Source organism: Triplophysa rosa, linkage group LG15 (genome assembly GCF_024868665.1).
Source record: "Triplophysa rosa linkage group LG15, Trosa_1v2, whole genome shotgun sequence".
Lineage (NCBI taxonomy): Eukaryota > Metazoa > Chordata > Actinopteri > Cypriniformes > Nemacheilidae > Triplophysa > Triplophysa rosa.
The window spans coordinates 11,256,003-11,274,457 of NC_079904.1; the positions used below are offsets into that span (position 1 = coordinate 11,256,003).

The 18,455-nt window shown below is 37.2% G+C and overlaps 1 protein-coding gene across 1 annotated transcript; it reads left to right on the forward strand.

Moving 5' to 3' along the window:
- Positions 1-1,171: 1,171 nt before the first annotated feature.
- Positions 1,172-18,291, forward strand: esr1 (estrogen receptor 1). Its single transcript, XM_057352969.1, is given in 9 exon segments — positions 1,172-1,497; positions 1,500-1,959; positions 4,455-4,678; positions 8,483-8,599; positions 10,279-10,617; positions 12,872-13,010; positions 13,987-14,120; positions 15,128-15,311; positions 15,395-18,291. Coding segments are annotated over 9 exon segments (1,845 nt in total). The 5' UTR covers positions 1,172-1,475; the 3' UTR covers positions 15,621-18,291.
- The last annotated feature ends 164 nt before the right edge of the window (positions 18,292-18,455 follow it).

Sequence of the window (18,455 nt, forward strand, 5' to 3'; positions counted from 1 at the left end):
TTATCCAGTGTGTTTTTCAATTGTAAATTGAGGGCAGGAGATGGAGACTTTATGGCAATCTGTGTTTATCACTTTGTGCAGTTCTCTGTGTGAGTGTATTACATTTACATTTAGCAGATGCTTTTATCCAAAGCGACTTAGAGTTTAGAGAGCAATAAAGCGATCGTAGTATTACACTAAATTACTACAATAGTCGTCAAAATTGATGTCCTTAGTTATTTTCAACAATATTTGCTATTTCGTAATTCCACTGTTCTAAGTAAAGCATCATAATATTAGAAGTTTGGGACAAATTGGAGAAACCTAAAGTAATAATGGGACAAAACTGTGGCAAAAGGCGAATAACAGCATATCAGAGAATGTGGATTTTTTTTCTAACATACAAAAAAGCATTGCGAAACATTCTCAAATATTTTGCGAGGAGAAAGTGCACAGGAAAGAAAGCATAACAACATGCCCATTTGTCAGACTTGAATAGACCATAAAATTTAATTAAATGTAATGTTTACATTTAATTGCTAAGGTACAGAGCATTACATTCAATTTTCTCCTGGAGTCTGAACTAACTGAAAAGGCCTCCAACCTGCCCACACGCTTTCCATTCACTTTAACTGCTGGTGTAAATAAATAGAATTAATCCATTTTTGTTATTTTGTTTTCAAAAAACATGTCTATCAAATTAAATCGGGTATTTGGTGTAATTACCCGTGGTGGCAGTATGTAGCGTGCGCTTTTAAAAGCCACCACCTGTAAAATCGGAAGGTTTTGGCAAGTGAATCAGATGGTGACCTCGCATCTCTTGTTTACCTGGTTGCTTTGACCTGCCCTGAGAGCGACTGTCAATATCGACCTGGCTGTCTTTAATTTGTTTACCTCTTTTTTTAGCCAGAGCTACAGACAGTGGAGGTAAGAAAGACGCCGGATGATAGAGATACTTCAGCTGGTTATGCACACACAAAACATCCACTGTGACTAAGCTTCTCAATCAAGGAACGGTTTGGATTTCGGTAAGACTGGTGTAGAAGATTCATTCTTCAAGATTTTCATTATTTCTATATCTGTTTTGGGTTAACCAACTGTTTTTAATAAGGTACATATTTGTTTCCTGTCCTGTCCATTTCCAGTTTAATAGAAAATCCACTTAGCTGTTAGGAAGAAGAGATCAGGACGGAGTGCTTTTTGTGTTTAAACGCTTCATTAGGTTTAAGATTAAAGCCCGGTGAGAGCCATCGAAAGAAGGAAACAGGAGAACAGCGTTTTTTTGCTTCCACGCATCTAAGAACGTTGTCCTCTCTACCCAAAAAGATTCGAAGGCGAGAGGAAGGGATTTTTTTCTTTTTTTTCTAAGTAGGCAGATCAGCAGGGCGGAAGCAAAGTAGAGTAAGGGGGAGAGAGTTTGAGAAGCAGTGGGAGGCGAATGCAGATCTTAAAAAAAGTCTTTCGTCGTTGCTTATGAACAGATAGTACCCTAAGTCATGCTGGCTGAGTGTGTGTTTCCATGGTGATGTCTGGAGGGCAGACCGGCGGAGAGGCTGCTGGTGCCAGGCAGCGACGCAGGACCAACCTGAGCCCTGCGAGAGAAGATCTGGAGGGACTTTCCTCACCACCCGCTTTCCGCAAACTCTCGCCCATGTACCCCAAGGAGGAGCACAGCACTGGGGGAATCACCTCCTCTGTCAACTACCTAGATGGAGCTTATGAGTACCCAAACCCAACTCAGACCTACGGCACCTCATCGCCCACTGAGCCTTCTTCTGTCGGATACTACCCGGCTCCCCCGGACCCTCACGGTCCAGCGGTTGAAGAACATCTGCAGTCTTTAGGCACGGGATCCAGCAGCCCTCTCATGTTCGCACCCTCCAGCCCTCAGCTGCCTCCGTATCTCAGCCATCATGGCAGCCACCACTCTACTCACCAGGTGTCTTACTACCTGGACACCTCCTCTAGCACAGTCTACAGGTCAGTGGAGCTTGGGCAGTTCACCTAAAAAAGATCATTCTGTCATCATTTATGTATGACAGAATGTATGACTTTCTTTCTTCTGCAGAACACAAAAGAAGATATTTTGAAGAATGTTGGTAACTGAACAACACTGACCAACATTGTTTTCTATTGTATGGACAAAACCACTAAGACACTTATCAAAATATCTTGTTTTGTGCTTCACAGAACTCCTATACAGGTTGAATGACCTGAGGGGGAACAAATGATGACAGAACTGTATTTCTTTTTGTAAACTATCCCTTTAATATGAGCTGTGGGACTCACAGTGTTACTGTGGTGATAATGTATGTAGACATAACACCCAAAACCTGCTAAAAACGAATAAAATAACCCTAAAAATATTTGCTGACCTTGATGTAAGATGGAAAACTTGTGAGGTGTTCAGTTAATCAGATGAAGTGAATCAGGTCTTGTTTTACACCTAATTTAGGATTCATTGAGGCACGATGTTTGTTTAAGTCACTTTAAATTCGGCTCGGGCACCTGTTTTCAAGGCAGTTTTATAAAATATATACAACATATAAAATATATATTTATACACAGTAGGCTTGTGAAACCAATCTATGCTTATGCTACAGACAACTAGGATTAGGTAAATGTTCATGTGCTCAAATTGCTTTACAAGCCACGACCATTTACAAAACATTTTTGTTTCATTTTTAGCCATTTGAGATAAATCGATATTCAGATCTGATTGCATTTTTGTTAACATTTATTTTAGCATATGGGTGTATGTTAGCACATGCATTTTCTGTGTCTATGGACTAAACGTTCACGAGATATTGTTGGTTGGAAAGTACATGTTGTTCTCATAGTACAAGCCAGTCTGCACACTCTATCTTTATTCCACTAAAGAAGAAATGTTATGTTTGCTTTCTGCAAAAGAGGGTCTCAGTAAAGAGACACAACCTTCAATACAAGATTTAAGATACTGCTGGAGAACATTATAGTGCAAGACATCTAAGGTAAAAAAGTCTTATGTAGATAACATGGGCACGTTACTCCATCTAAGGGGCACACAGGCACATGCAGTAAAAACCGTTTTGAGCAGTTCAGCAATACATTTTATTCCCCGTCTATTCACAGAGATTCGTAAAGTCTGTCATTAAATTCTGTGTCTAGACCTTGAAAAGAGAACAATTACTGAAAACAACATGGTATTAGAGTTATCACATTGTGTCTGAGAGCAAAAAGCACTTTCTACATTTTTAGAGGAACCCAGAAGAGATTTAGTAGCAGCCAATGGTTTTTAGTTTTTTTAAGCTAAAAGCAATGCTTTGTCAGCTTTGCCTATTGAGTATGTGTTTAAAACACAGCTGAGACATTGCATTTGACATTGGATGACATTAGACAGCACTTAAGTCTATTTCTGAGGTTATGCCAGAAATCTGCTGGACATTAGAATTAAGGATAAAATAAATATTTACAAACCAGTACAAGAGGTCAGAAAGAAATCGAGCTGGTCACTTTTGTCCCCTGTTTGTCATCACGTACATTTTCCTCTTCAAGGGTCTTTGCACATTTAGCATCTCCTAAACAAATGTTCTTTTAGTATGTAGGCCTATGTTGACATTTGTCATTTTCTTTTACAATTAATAATACCCACAACACTGCTGTCATTAGCACAGGGAGCATTTTACAGTACAGTTGAGGTTTGCCATTAACCTATAGAAATGATATGCATGTATAGGAATTCTTGAATAAATTAGGTATCATCATTGATTTTTTTAGCCAAATTGATTGTGATTTACAATTATCTAATTGTTTTTATTTTTATGAACACTATTAGCTGTGAGGTAACAGGAAGTCTAAGTGAAAAAAGTGCAAATTATACAAATCCATCATTTCACCGAAATCCAACTGAAGTTCAAGCCCTTTTCTTTCAAAACATGATGCATATTAATATTTTTACATGCTGCAGTTAAATAAAACACAAGTGAAGTATGACATTTCAGGTGTTTTAAAGATTTAAAATAATTAAGTGTCCCGAACCGAAGAGCCTTTATACACACATTCAAACATTAAGGGACACTTGCCTGAAATGTTTCTCATTATCTTAAAATCTTAAATGCTTAAATGTTTTAAATGAGTTTTATAATAATTGTGCCAAGATATTAATTTCTTTAAGCACAAAACTAAACCTATATTATTTAACTGAACTACATAATAAAGAAAAACAGCCAATAAGTGATCAGAATAAATATGAACACCGGGGTTGTCTTGCTTAGAAGACTGTAAAATAATATTTTTAATTTGACATTATTTCAAATTTTATTTAGTTAAATAATTTCCATAGTCACATTACATTTGTGTTATTCCAGTTTTGATAAGTTCTATTATTCTAAAATGTATGAATGGCAGTAAACTTTCAATATTTCATCATCTGCTGTTTACTAAAAGTGCATTTTCTTTGATGACCTGTGACACCTCATACCTCTTCCTCTGTTCAGGTCCAGTGTGTTAGCTTCTCAGCCTGCAGGTGTCGGCTTGTGTGAGGACCTCTGCAGCTCTACAGACAGGCAAGAGTTGTATAACGGGTCAAAAGCCACAGGAGGGTTTGGTCTGGCGAAGGAGACACGCTTCTGTGCGGTGTGCAGTGACTATGCTTCTGGTTACCATTATGGAGTCTGGTCCTGTGAGGGCTGCAAAGCTTTCTTCAAGAGAAGCATTCAAGGTAACCATCCTGTGTGTGACAATAGCAGAAAATGAGGGAATAATGAGCTTTGTTATGTTGAGCTTTATTATGTCTGTAACCTCAAATTTTAACATTGTGAAGCTTTGCTTTGCTATAAAGCCGAATACTGTCTCTAACATCTTTTGTTCATATAAGTGTGCGTTCATTGGGTTTTAATTCAATTAATTAAAGTATGATATTTTAAGAACATTACTGCTTCAATACGGTTTTATAGTCATTTTAAAGTAAAGGCCAGCTGCTTTTCTTGAGCAGCCTACATTATTTCAACTAAACAACAGCTGATCTACAAACGCATGCATGCAGTGTGTAAAGAAAAGAAATATACGAATGTATTATATTTATTTATTTAAATCATCTTCAAGCCAAGCCCTAATACAAGTTTGAATTGAATAATGAATGTGTGAATCTGTGCAGGATATAATCAGCCTTGGGTATTCTCTATTCTCCTTCCTTTTAAAGCTGATGGAAAAAGGTGAAAATCAAAGTCTCACACATAGCTCTGATGAGACACCACCTGATCGTCACAGATATCACTGCCTGCAGCTCATTTTTGGTTCAGTATTACGTTTGAAGGGGCTGCAGATCTAGGTGGATTTGATGAGATGACAGGCTGTGTAGATGCTTTGAGCCTGACCCTGACATAGTAGCTTCTCTTGCAGGAACCCAGCAGGGGAAATGTCTGTAACTGTGTTCCTGCCAAATGGGTTTTAGGGTACAGTATGTGGGAGTACAGAAGGATAAAGAGCCAAGATATTTATTAAAGGTGCCGTTCTTTGGCTGTTTTCGAAGCTTTTATGTTTTTTGGGTGTTTAACAATGGATGTTCATGTTTCTAGTTAAAAAAAATGCTTTATATTTCACATATTTCAAGTCTATTGTTCACCGCTGTCCCTCTTCTCACAAAACGATTCTATAAAGTCCCTCCTTCCGAAACGCTCTGGTTGGTAAAGCTGACCCAGTCTGTTGTGATTGGTTCCCCGCTTAGAGCGTGTGTCTGAAGATGTCCCATACATACTATATCATCGAGCTTCCGCTCCTCAAGCTGTTGTGATTGGTCGGTCCCCTCTCAGTGCACGTGTATTCATAAGCGTTGGCTAGCAATAAACACAGTAACAATGGCGTCAACTTCACGTCATCAGTTAAAAACATGCGGATCGATCGAAGTGTAACGGAGGTCTGCTAGTGCATGTGCAAACGTCAATCTTTGTTAGAGATTGCGATTTCCTACTATGGCGAGGGAAATGAACGATTGGCGTCGGACCGGTTATATTAACACTAATAACAGAAGCATTAGTTTTGCCTTTTTATATTGGACCTAAATTGGATAATAAAATTGACCAGCAGACATTTTCAAGCAGGACTTCAAAGGACGTTTCATAGAAGTGTTTTAGAGGTATGCGCACGCACGCGCACGCACGCACGCACGCACGCACACACGCACACACACACGCACACACGCACACACACACACACACACACACACACACACGCACACACACAATATCAGTGTATTTACACAGAACAGCTTTCACAGCCGATGTTAGAGTCATGGAAGCTGTTATTTGATCGTTGGTTATCTTAGAATGTGTGTAGCTGAATTCTTATTACCAGCTGTAGGACTGTGATGAAAGTGAAAGTAATTAAGCACGAAGCTCAGTCAAATGTTTACAATCTCTGATAACGAAACACTACTCCAGCGGCTCTTCCTCTTTTCTATGGAATGCTTCGGCCCTTTTTTTGCGTATTCCTGTGGGCGGAGGTTATTCGAAAACTCGGAATAGTGACATCATGTACCCGGGAAGTAAAGGGCTGTTGTCCAATCCCAGCCGTTCTCTGTAGTCCTTAAAAACGAATTCTGTTAAAGACAATATCTCGCTTGGCATTGAACTTTGAGCCTTATCATTTTGCAGATATTATTTACGTATGCTCTAACAGCAACATTACGCACTAACTAAAGTTTGAAAATTGGCATCACGGGGAACTGCACCTTTAAGAGAATGAACTCTTCTATTAGAAATAAATCCTTTCTTAAATTTTAAAATAGCTTTTAAAAGAGCTCCCTACTCCCTAGTAAATAAGCAATACATTTAAAATACATTTCTTTTATACTATAGTTTAAACATATTAACCTACTGACATATCGCTTAAGACTTACTGATATAAAATTATAATTAAACTTTATTTGGAGTACTACTTGTGCACAATGCACAACATTCTTCAAAATATCATCTTTTGTGTTCTGCAGAAGATAGAAAGTCATACAGGTTTGAAATGACAAGAGGGTGAGTAAATGATGACAGAATTTTGAAGGTGAACTACTCCTTTAAGTACATAAATATGTAAATGGAGTTGCCGTATACTAAGCATGAAAAAATATTTTCAATACATTTTAGTATATTTATTTTTCACTTGGGTAGTTTTATCTGTCAGTGATTTTCACAAATGTTTCAAATGTACTACACAAACGTAGTGTGTCAGGTCATCACTTTTCTTTGCAAATACAGAATGGTCTTTATTTAACATTCAATGTAAAAATATTGTCACCGTAATTTTGGTAATTTTGTAATTGAAAAGTATTTAGGTAAGCAGTATAATTTAATGTATGTGTTTATATGTTTTTCTGGCAATGGTATTTTTCTAAAAATGTAATAATACATTTATGCATTTGGCAGATATATATACTGTATATAATACTGATTAATAATTGAAAAGTGAACACTTACTATGCAATCAAAATATTATTTGTTATGATAATTATAAGTAGTTATTGTTGTTATATATATATATATATATATATTAGCTGTATGTTTTCACTATACAATCATTTTTTTTCCATTGTCTACAGTAAAAATGTTGGCAGATCAAGAAAAATCCTTATTGTTAAAGGGGTAGGTCACCCAAAAATAAAAATTCTTCTAAAAAATATTTTATTCATCTTCATGTTGATCAAAACCTGTATATGACATAAGTTTTTTTTTTGAGAAGTGTTTTTGTGTCCATACAATGGATGTCAATGGGGTCCGATGTTTCGTTACCAAAATTCTTTAAAATGGACTGTACCGTTTGTGTTCTTAAGAAAGAAAATCATACAGGTTTGAAATGACATGGGGGGAGTAAATGATGAGGAAATTTTCATTTGTTGGTGAACTATCCCTCTAAGTCCTCAGCATATTAATTTTCTCTGAATATTTTTTCTGTGGACAAATGCTGTTTTGGCCACTTTCTTGTTACGGTGACGTAATATAGTTTCAGGGAGCAACCCAAGGCTAATTCAAGGGCACATTATTGACGGTGTGTCTCTCTCCTCAATAGTTTTTTTTTGCACTGAACCTTTCAATTTTACTAGCCATCCAAATGATGTCTTATTATCTTAAAATCTGCATTCTGCGTTTATCTTGTTAACCTGCCAATTTTCATATGAGTGGTTTGCATTCTGTGATACGCAATATCTTATTGAAACCTTAATCAGGATTTTGTGCTGGTTTAATACAAGTGTTTGTATATCTGCCTCTGTGTGTGTAGGTGTGTGTAACATTTTTGGCTGAGACACAATCATCTAATTTAAAATGTAATTTGTAGCACTGGAACAGCATGTTCTTGCTCTCAGCACTTAATCAGATTCAAGGCCATCGATGCGCTCCGCCGCACGCTTTGTTGCTTGTGACAAAACAGTATTTACATATTGCTAATACAGAGTTAAATAATGAAAACAGCTCCAAAGAATTTAACGATTTTGGACCTATGATCTTCAATAACAAATCAGTCTTGATATCTGTGCCTCCAGGTCACAATGACTATGTTTGTCCAGCGACCAACCAGTGTACTATTGACAGAAACCGCAGGAAGAGCTGCCAAGCATGCAGACTACGCAAGTGCTATGAAGTAGGGATGATGAAAGGAGGTATGCGTATACTGCCAATCTTCACAAAAAAGTGCAGAACGCTAAAAACATCTTACAAAATGTTTATTCAAGGGTGCACTTAGTATACTTCTTTTAAACTTAAAATAAGAAGGTATAATTTCAGTCTATTTCTTTATGTACTTTTCAGAAATATACTTTATACACTTCTCAGACAAACTAGTTGTAAACTAGTAGTATACTCTAAAAGTTTAATATTACACGTAAAGTATATTTATTCCCTTTTATATACAAAAAACAGCCAATTTAGCCCCACATAGTATTGAAATAATATGCTTACAAGTACAAGTACTAGAGCTTAGCACATAAAGTACTTTATACTTTAAAAAATACTTTTCTTAAGTATAGACCTATTCATCGGACACGCGCGCGCCTGCCCCCCAGATAACTTCCGGTTTGTGTTTGGCTAGTGTCTAATAATATAACTATTTATATTTTATTTAATTTATGTTAATATTAATTTGTATTATTATTTTACGGTATAATAATTGTTTAAAATAAATGTTGAAGTTTGTTGTATGTTCATTTTATTAAATAAACAATTTGTTGAATGGGTCCTGTAGTTCGGTCGCATTTAAACAAACCGTATGGTACATTGACATCTAGCGGTTGAGCTTGGTATCGCAGTCTAAATTCAAAATATTGGAGAGACAAGTTTAGCCAAGTAACGGTTCTTCTCAGTTTCTTTTGATTGTTAACAGAAGTAATCTACAGGCACTCTATTGTTTGTGAATGTGTAATGGAAGTTAAGGTGGGGTAACAAAAGTGTGGATGTGCAGTAACGTTTGTTTATGTTGTTAAGATGAAACCGTCTATACTCTTACAAAAAGAGGTTAAATTAAGTGTGCTATAATATACTTCTTTTAAACAAAAAAATAAGAAAGTATACTTTCAGTCTACTCTGAAATTTAAAATGACACACTGAAGTTTACTTGACTTTATATACTTAAAACTATAATGAACTATTCTAAGTATATTTAGCTTGTAGTTGCGGTTACTCTTTTCATTGAGTAGCCTATTAAAAACCTTTTTTACTAGTTACTTACTGAGAGTATACTTCAGTGTATACTTTCGTTAACTTAAAATGTGCTACAAGTATTTAACTAGTAAACTATCAGCATAACTTCAAGTTCACTTGTAGTATAGTTGCAGTACACATGTAGTTGTAAACTACTTGTGTACTCAACGTTTACTGCTGTACTATACTAAAAAAGTATTCTTAAAAGTACACTTAAATTAAAGGTGAGAAAAATGTTGAGCGAGAAAAATGTGGGGTGTGCGGATGACCATGGACCCTCCTGATGACAAAAATTACATCATGCGGGCGGCGCACGGACTGCCGGACTATACTTTGGGCTTAAGAAGTACTGATATGGTAGTGATGAAATTGGCCAATTTAGTACTGAAGTGGTACTGTACACTTACGAGTATACTACTAGTATATTGATATTAATATACTTACTACATTGCTTGTAAATATACTTGAACTTTACTTAAGTGTACTTAATAAAAACTTAACGTATACTTATTTTTGAAAATATGATTTGAAATATGCCTACTTAAAAACAATTCATATAAAAAAACAAGCAAATATATTAGTCCCTCTTTTTTGAAACAGTTTAGATTCATAATGTAAAGGGTTCCCATCATTTCCATTGCAGGTATTCGTAAGGATCGAGGTGGTCGAGCTGTCAGGCGGGAGAGGAGGAGGAGTGGTAGTGAGGATCATGATAAATGCTACAACGAACAGCCGACTCATGTGGGTCTAAAGACGGTTGCTCCACAGAACAAAAGGAAGATAGGCAGCAGTGGGGTGGTCAGTGCTTTATGCATGAACCCAGAACAGGTGCTGCTGTTGCTCATGGGGGCGGAGCCACCAGCCGTCTGTTCACGACAGAAATACAGCCGCCCGTACACAGAGATCACAATGATGTCCCTGCTCACCAATATGGCCGATAAAGAACTCGTCCACATGATAGCCTGGGCTAAGAAAGTACCAGGTAAAAATAATAAATGTTTCATTTCATTATGAGCACAACATCGAGGGAATGGTTTGTAAATCTTAACAAGTCATTTCAGGGAGAATTATAGTGACAGCCTTGCCTGTTTTTTTGTAACCGTGGTAGCAGGTTTCAAAAGCACAGGTGGGACTGATTCAAACGACAAGGTCACAGGCGCAAAGATAAAGAACATAGGGGTTATTACGGTTATCTATGCTGCGCCTCAGTTTGATTTGACTTCTGAGCTTGGCACACACACATAAAACCCGCTGGGAGTTTTAGTGAGCCATTACATTTGCTGTTCAGAGGTCTTCATTACCATCCCCTGAGAAGTAAACACTTTATTTTATGAGCTACAGCAGACAAGATTTTAATTTCACTGAATGTGGGCGAGATCCCCCGAATTTTGAGAAAAACGAATAATGAGTCGTGATGATCACCACTTTCATAACTCATTCTCAACATCAGTAATGAAATGTTACACACCATGAAGCATCAAAACCATCCAATGTGATATATTATCTTATTTGTTTTATTATATTATATTTGTGCAATGGGCAATTTAATGCAAATGTCAACCTTAAAATGAAACGATCAAGTTTTTATCAAAGGTTTTCACCAAACTGATAGGTCAGATGTCAGTATTTGGTGGTTTAAATATCCATGTAAAGCCCCTCTTAAAGTTTTTAAAGCATTTTTTGTGTGTGTTTTTAAAGCATCAACTATTTTATGCTCTGTAAAGAGCCACCCCCTTATCCTTTTGTTGGGTATTATTGCTTCTGGTTTATCAATTTTAATTCACGTAACGCATTCATATTTAAAAAAATTGAAAACTCATGCACTGATATTTTTCTTTTGTCTTTACTCTATCATCAGGGGTTTAGTAAAGTATAAACAGATGGTTCGCTCGACCTGATTTTGCCAAGTGGTTGATGTCCTCAGGACAACATATTTTGTTGACCTAAGGACAACATTTTTATAAATAAAACCTAAACCCACACCAAACCCCAACCCTAACCATAACTTACCCCTAAAATCAGAGGGAAATGATAAGTGAAAAACAATGGTCTAGAAGCACCTAATCCTGGTTGGAAGATTAAACTTAAAATAAACTGTAAACTTATTTCTGAAATCTGATTGGTTGATTTACATGTTGTCCCAGGGTCAACATGATGTTGTCCTAAGGATATCAACCACTTGGCATGGCAAAAACAGGAGAGCCGATGGTTCAATATACAGCCACGTAAAAAATTAAGAGACCATTCCAAATTTTCATTTCAAATCAGCATTTCTAGGTGTATTGTGGCCATTCCAAAAAAAAAAATCAAACCTCAGGAGTGACAAAGTCATCCAACAGCAATGCGAAAGTCTGACAGCATGACAAGACGCATAAAAACTGTTTTAAATATAGAGGTTATTACATAAAAATTAGAACTATTAATTTGATTATCATTTTTGAACTTTTTCTAAATACATGTACAAATATTACTGTTGTATTGCATAAAAGTGAATATGAACTTGTTTTCTTTGCAGTAGTTGAGGTTTGAAAAAATAGAGAAGCAGGTAATTTTTTTCTCCAGTTTTCATTTTTTGCAAATAGAAACAATATGGTTATTTGAAATTTGGTAAAAAATATTGTTAGTAGTTCACAGAATGAATCAAAAGTGCTTTTTCATCTAAACACATATCTGTAAATAGTACATTCTAAAGCAACACGTTGTACTGTAATTTTTGACCTTAAAATAATGTCTCAAAAATTATTTTAGTGGTAGAACGAAATCTACTGCTGCTGCTACATAAGCAGCCTCAGAGCGGCAACAACCACACTCTTTAAGTTCTGTGTTCGGGTCGATACACACAGCCCCTGCCTGCGGAACAGTTCTAAACAACATTTCTGCATTCGTTCCAACGTTTCGGCTTAGTTCATGTTAAAATTAAAAATTAAAATTCATGTGTATTGTCATACTGAAGGTCTGGAAGCTTTCGCCGCTGTGTGGACAGCGCTCCAGACACGTGGTGCAACTGTGGCCTGAGTTCAAGTCCCAGCTCGGCATCCTTTCCCGATCCTGCTCCCCTCTCTCCTCCCAATAACTTCCTGTCTCTCTACAGTGTCCTATAATTAGCAAAAAGCCTAAAAAAAATGTCACATCTATAATGCTATAATGTATTTATTTTATAAAAGCATTTAAACTAGCTTTTAGTCCTAAAATTGTATTCATTTTTTGAAGATGCATGATGCCACTGTTCTCCGCAGGGTTCCAGGATCTCTCTTTGCATGATCAGGTTAAGTTGTTGGAGAGCTCCTGGCTGGAGGTGTTAATGATTGGACTTATATGGAGGTCTATTTACTCGCCTGGAAAACTCATCTTTGCTGAGGATCTCATTCTTGATAGGTGCTGTATGTTCTGTACCTCCTCTTGTATGCCACTGTTAAGAGGCTTATTGCATGAATAGATGTTTGCAGGGCACAGACATTTTGAAACGTTGTAGTGGCTTGAATGAAGACTGAACCTGAACTTAGACTAACCTGAATTAAATCCTCTGATACTTTCGGGTTTAGCATGACTTGATTTCTCCAGTGAGACATAAACTGACAAATGTGAACCACGCTTTGACAAGCATAAAACATGTTTTACACTGTTTTGATTGAATTTAGCATTGCTTGACTGGTAATGATAATGGGAAAGGACCAACGTGCTGTGACAGAACCTGTGGGGCACCTGTTATACCCTAATAAACTCAGTTCTGAATGCTTAAAATGTTTTTACTTGCTATTGATCTAGTGAGCTTGAATGTGATTGTGAGCTTTTTGGAATGTCACACCGACCTGATGCATTTCCTCTACGCCTTTTTTTGCATCAATTTCTCAAAGAACATTAAGGCGCATGTGGTTTTATCCCCCGCAGAAAGGACTGGCCCAGAGGAAGGCTGTGCCTTACAAAACAAAATTGAATAATTGTGAAAAAACTGGATTGTTAAAAGAGGACGGGGACTATTTTCTGAAGAGCTTATTGCTTCTCTTCAGAAGACCATGTCACAGGTAGCTTGTAATTAAAGGGGGCCCAATTGGGAAAAGAGGAAAAGCATCATCGATGAGTAAGGGAATATGAATCTAAGCGAAAACAAACTGCGCAAAAGTAAAGGGTCGTGCGGTGCACAGGTTTGAAATGACAAGGTGGGCTTAAAGTAAATAATATTTACAATACAACAATTTAGTGCTTTGAGAAGCCACTTTTAAAGATGCTATATAAAAATTTATATTAAATTTATATTATATATAAAAAATATTTTATTATTTCTAGCACATGTGAGGAAGAGCAATATCAGGGCATGTATCACAGGAAGTGACACGAGTCTTTTACTTTACAGGAGTGAAGGAGAATGTGTCGAGGGAATGGCCGAGATTTTCGACATGCTCTTGGCAACCGTGGCTCGATTCCGCAGTCTCAAACTTAAGCCGGAGGAATTTGTGTGTCTCAAAGCCATCGTACTGCTTAATTCTGGTGAGTAGTTGAAGCTTAGGTAAACTACAGTGATGCATCACAAACACTCATGAAGTCCTTAAGGCTCCAGATCCACCGAGGCGCTTTTACGCGGCTGAAAACGCCAGCCGTTTTTCAAGCAGAGGCGCGTTGGTTACTATGATACGCTGAGCGTGAAAAAAATGCAGAGCCTGCGGAAAAGAATGCCAGCTCGTTTCCATTGGAAACCATTGAAAAAACGTGCTGTAAGCCAGCAGAAACGCATTGGTGGACACAATCCCTAAGTGACATATACTGAACAGCTGCGAGTTTTGTGTTTCCATGACAACATTTCCAAAACCGTGGTCTGCCTGATTGGCACATACCAATGTAACACCTGAAGTGTTTTATTAACATGTCTAACATATTAGAATTAGCATGTTTTAAACCACATTTCTCTTTAATTTCATTAAATTGGCATAAAAGGGGAAGGGTCATATAGCCCTTCAAACAAAGATTTTTCAGGACCTCACTTCAAACAAAGAGGTATGATATTTTCCAGCATGGCTGCTCACGCGAGTATAATTTATCGCTAACGTTTACTTATTGCACGATAGAACTGCATCATAAGACAACTGTGAGGGCTAGACGAAGGGGTATAAAATAGAATTGGGCCTATATAATATAACTTTTATAGACCATTTTGCAAGATGTAAAAAACACTGGTCCAGAAGCACTTCTTGTTTCAGTTTTTTTACACTACACTAATGTTACAAGAAAATATAAAAAATGTAGAAAGTGCTTCTGAGAAGTGCTTACTGTTTTCTTGGAAAGAGGTAGAACTACAGCCTTACTAATATTCAGTAAAATAGCACTCTTGTTTGACATATGACAAATTTAGCAAATGTCTTTGCATTAAATTACCAGTGTCGTACATTACATCTCATTTACATCACAACCCTAAATGTGTCAATAGCTCTTACTTTGTCCAAGATGTCAGCTCATCTGTAACATAATCTTCTTCTGCTTTATGTTTTTGATCTGGACAGGTGCGTTTTCATTCTGTTCCAGTCCTGTGGAGCCCCTGACAGACAGCTTCATGGTGCAGTACATGCTGGATAACATCACTGATGCCCTCATTTACTGCGTCAGTAAATCAGGTGCCTCACTGCAGCTGCAGTCACGTCGACAGGCCCAGCTTCTGCTGCTCCTGTCCCACATCAGACACATGAGGTAAAAAAGATTTGGATCCATACAGGAATAATTTAGTATGCCGCAACTTACAATAAGTGACGGGTAATGCTTCCTTCTGAAAGCAACAAAGGGATGGAGCACTTATACAGCATGAAGTGCAAGAATCGAGTTCCACTGTATGACCTGCTGTTGGAGATGCTGGATGCTCACCGGTTCCACTCTTCAGGGAAAGTGCAGCGACCCTGGGCACACAATGAGAATGATCCACCCTCTACACCCACAACCAGTTGCGGCAGTCCCTCCAGAGGACACGGAGTCATGCAGCTCAACTCCGAGCCAAAGTCCTGACTCCCGAGTCATAGCATCTGAAACACATACTGGTCAAATTTAACAGCTAAACTGTGGACTGTGATTCATGGCAATGTTACTGCCTACTAATTAAATTGGGGGTAAAGTGGAGTCTCTGTTTGTGCCTTAAAAAGATTCCACCTTAAATTCAGGTACACCAAACCAGATTAATACAAGAGCTAATGGGCAGATTAGATCCATGAGAACAAGCGTCCAGAACACTTCACATTTATGGTCACAGTTTTAAAAGTCAAGACTTTATAAAAGGTCTGTTTGGCCTCCGTCCGTGATATTCTGAGACAGCTTTATGCAGAAGCTGCTCATTTTTTTCCGTTTAGATCTATTGAGTGACAATATTCTCATCACCCTTACGAAAATTTACCATGGTTTTACTACAGATAAAACCAAAAAAACATGGTTATTGTAGTAAAACAATGGTTATCACAAAATAACCATGATTTGAAAACCATGTTTTTGTAAAAACCATAGTAAACGATGGTAACTAGTAAAATCATGGTTTTGCCCCAAGTTATGGGCAGTCGTGGCCTAATGGTTAGAGAGTCGGACTCGTGACCAGAAGGTTGCGGTTCGATCCTCAGGTCCGGCGGGTAACGACTGAGGTGCCCTTGAGCAAGGCACCTGACCCCTACTTGCTCCCCGGGCGCTGCAGTGATAGCTGCCCACTGCTCCGGGTGTACGTGTGGTCACCACTTGTGTGCGTGTGTTCACTACTCTCTGGATGGGTTAGAAGCAGAGGTCACATTTCTGGTATGGGTCACCATATCTGACTAATAGGTCACTTTCACTTCACTTCACTTTCACTTCACTTTCACTTCACTTCACTTCACTTCACTTAATCAATGCACCAAAAAACCATGGTTAATTTTCGTAAGGGCAGTTAAATGTAAATGGAATGAGATACGTGCAATTTCTTCAAAATTGTATGAAAATCGGTTTAATTCATAAAAACGAAGTTCCTTACCAATGATTATTCAAACCATTTATTTGTAAACAAATTTGTTATTTACAATAAAATTTCATTGAATTCGGTCAGTCTCATAGCAGAATAGCAAACTGAAGATGTTGAAGCAACGATTCACAGAGATATTTACATTTTACATGCTACTATAATTACATTACAATAACACACAATAGCTGTGTATAATTATAAGCAGCTACACTAAATATGAATAGTTCATCAGTATTAATTCTAAACACACAGTAACACGAGCGCTGTATAAGTTAACGCAAAAATAAAAAACAGGAGCGCCGCCTGCAGGTCAACGTGAAAACAGCATTACACGTATAAAACTATTTTCTTAAATTGCATATCAGTGCGATTGATTCTCGTAATCCGATCTGTTTATGAATACAATATGTGATATATTTTTAAAAAAAATTTAGATGTTGAATTTTAAATTAAATGACAAAAATGAAAACACATTAGCTCAGTGATAAGTGTTTATGGCGTTTATATGAGTTCGTTAGTTTGTCAGTATATACTGATTATATTTTTACTGTGACAGTGATGTCATTGCTTTGATTGTATGACCAGACCTATAAAAGACCATCATGTGAACATGAAATATCTTTAAGGCTTGAAATAATTATTAGTCTCAAAGATGATTAATTATTGATATCCACGTGATAGCTTGATAGGCCTATAACGGACTGCCTTACACTACATTCTGCCTCTTTTGCATATTATTGTGGTGAAGTGTAAAAGCATGTGTGATTATGATGTGATGTCTTTCAGATTACCTCCTGTGTGTTTATATGCTTGATCAAAGTCCCGTAGATATTAACATCGCATTTATCAGCTACTATATTTCACACATTTAAATTTGACATATTACAAGTAATATAGCATAGTGTAAGTTTTGATTTTGAGTTGATAAAAAGATTTAAATGATAGTTTCAGCAAACTACTTGAGCAAACCAGCAGAATTATACATATCTATCAAATGAAAGGATGTGTTTTTTATTGTCAGCATTAGCAAACTGTACATACGTAAATAGGCATAGACATTGTAATCATAATTGATGTTTTGTCACATTGTCATAACACAAATTAAAATATAGTAAGTAGATATCAATCAGTAAAAAGCACACATCTCTATACACCTATCAGTGATTGTTTCGCATTTGTGGAAAATAAACTTGCAAACTCCATGCCATAAAATAAAAAGATGAATTGCCATGCAAAAAAAAATGTTTTTAAATAATACTAAAAACAACGTTTTTCTACTATTTTAATCTTAAATAATAAAAAAATAAAACAAAACACTTTTAGTCTATGCAAAAAAATGGCTTTTTTCGTGGACGGTATACGTGCAGTACCTTACGCTTATGTCAGTGCTATTAAGTAGATAATTATGCTTTCATAGTTTTTCTTCTGTTTCTTTGGGACAGAAGAGATTCACCAGTTTGGTTGTACTCCACGATTTTACCCCAAAGTACAGATGTCCACCACTAGTCTACATGATCTCAATAGTGATACACGGTATACTGAATGAGAAAAAATGAAATTAGCAGCAGTGTCCAACTGTACAGGGACAGGACAAATCAACTTTGGCTAACAGAGATGCCGCACAAGTACATTCTGTGTCCTGCTATGCCCTGCAGTAATTCTGAATATAATAATAAATATATAAAGGCATTCTCGTCCTGCTCATACAGGCGGCGGCCCGTTGGTATAGCGGAGCATGGGGTGGAAAGATCGGGCGAAGTTGTTCGCATGAGCACAACTGTAATCTTCCTCAGTCATGGGAACCAGACAGGTCAGGCCCACTATGAGCAGGAGAAACAGCTGTAGCGGCAGTGCTGCCCGGAGCA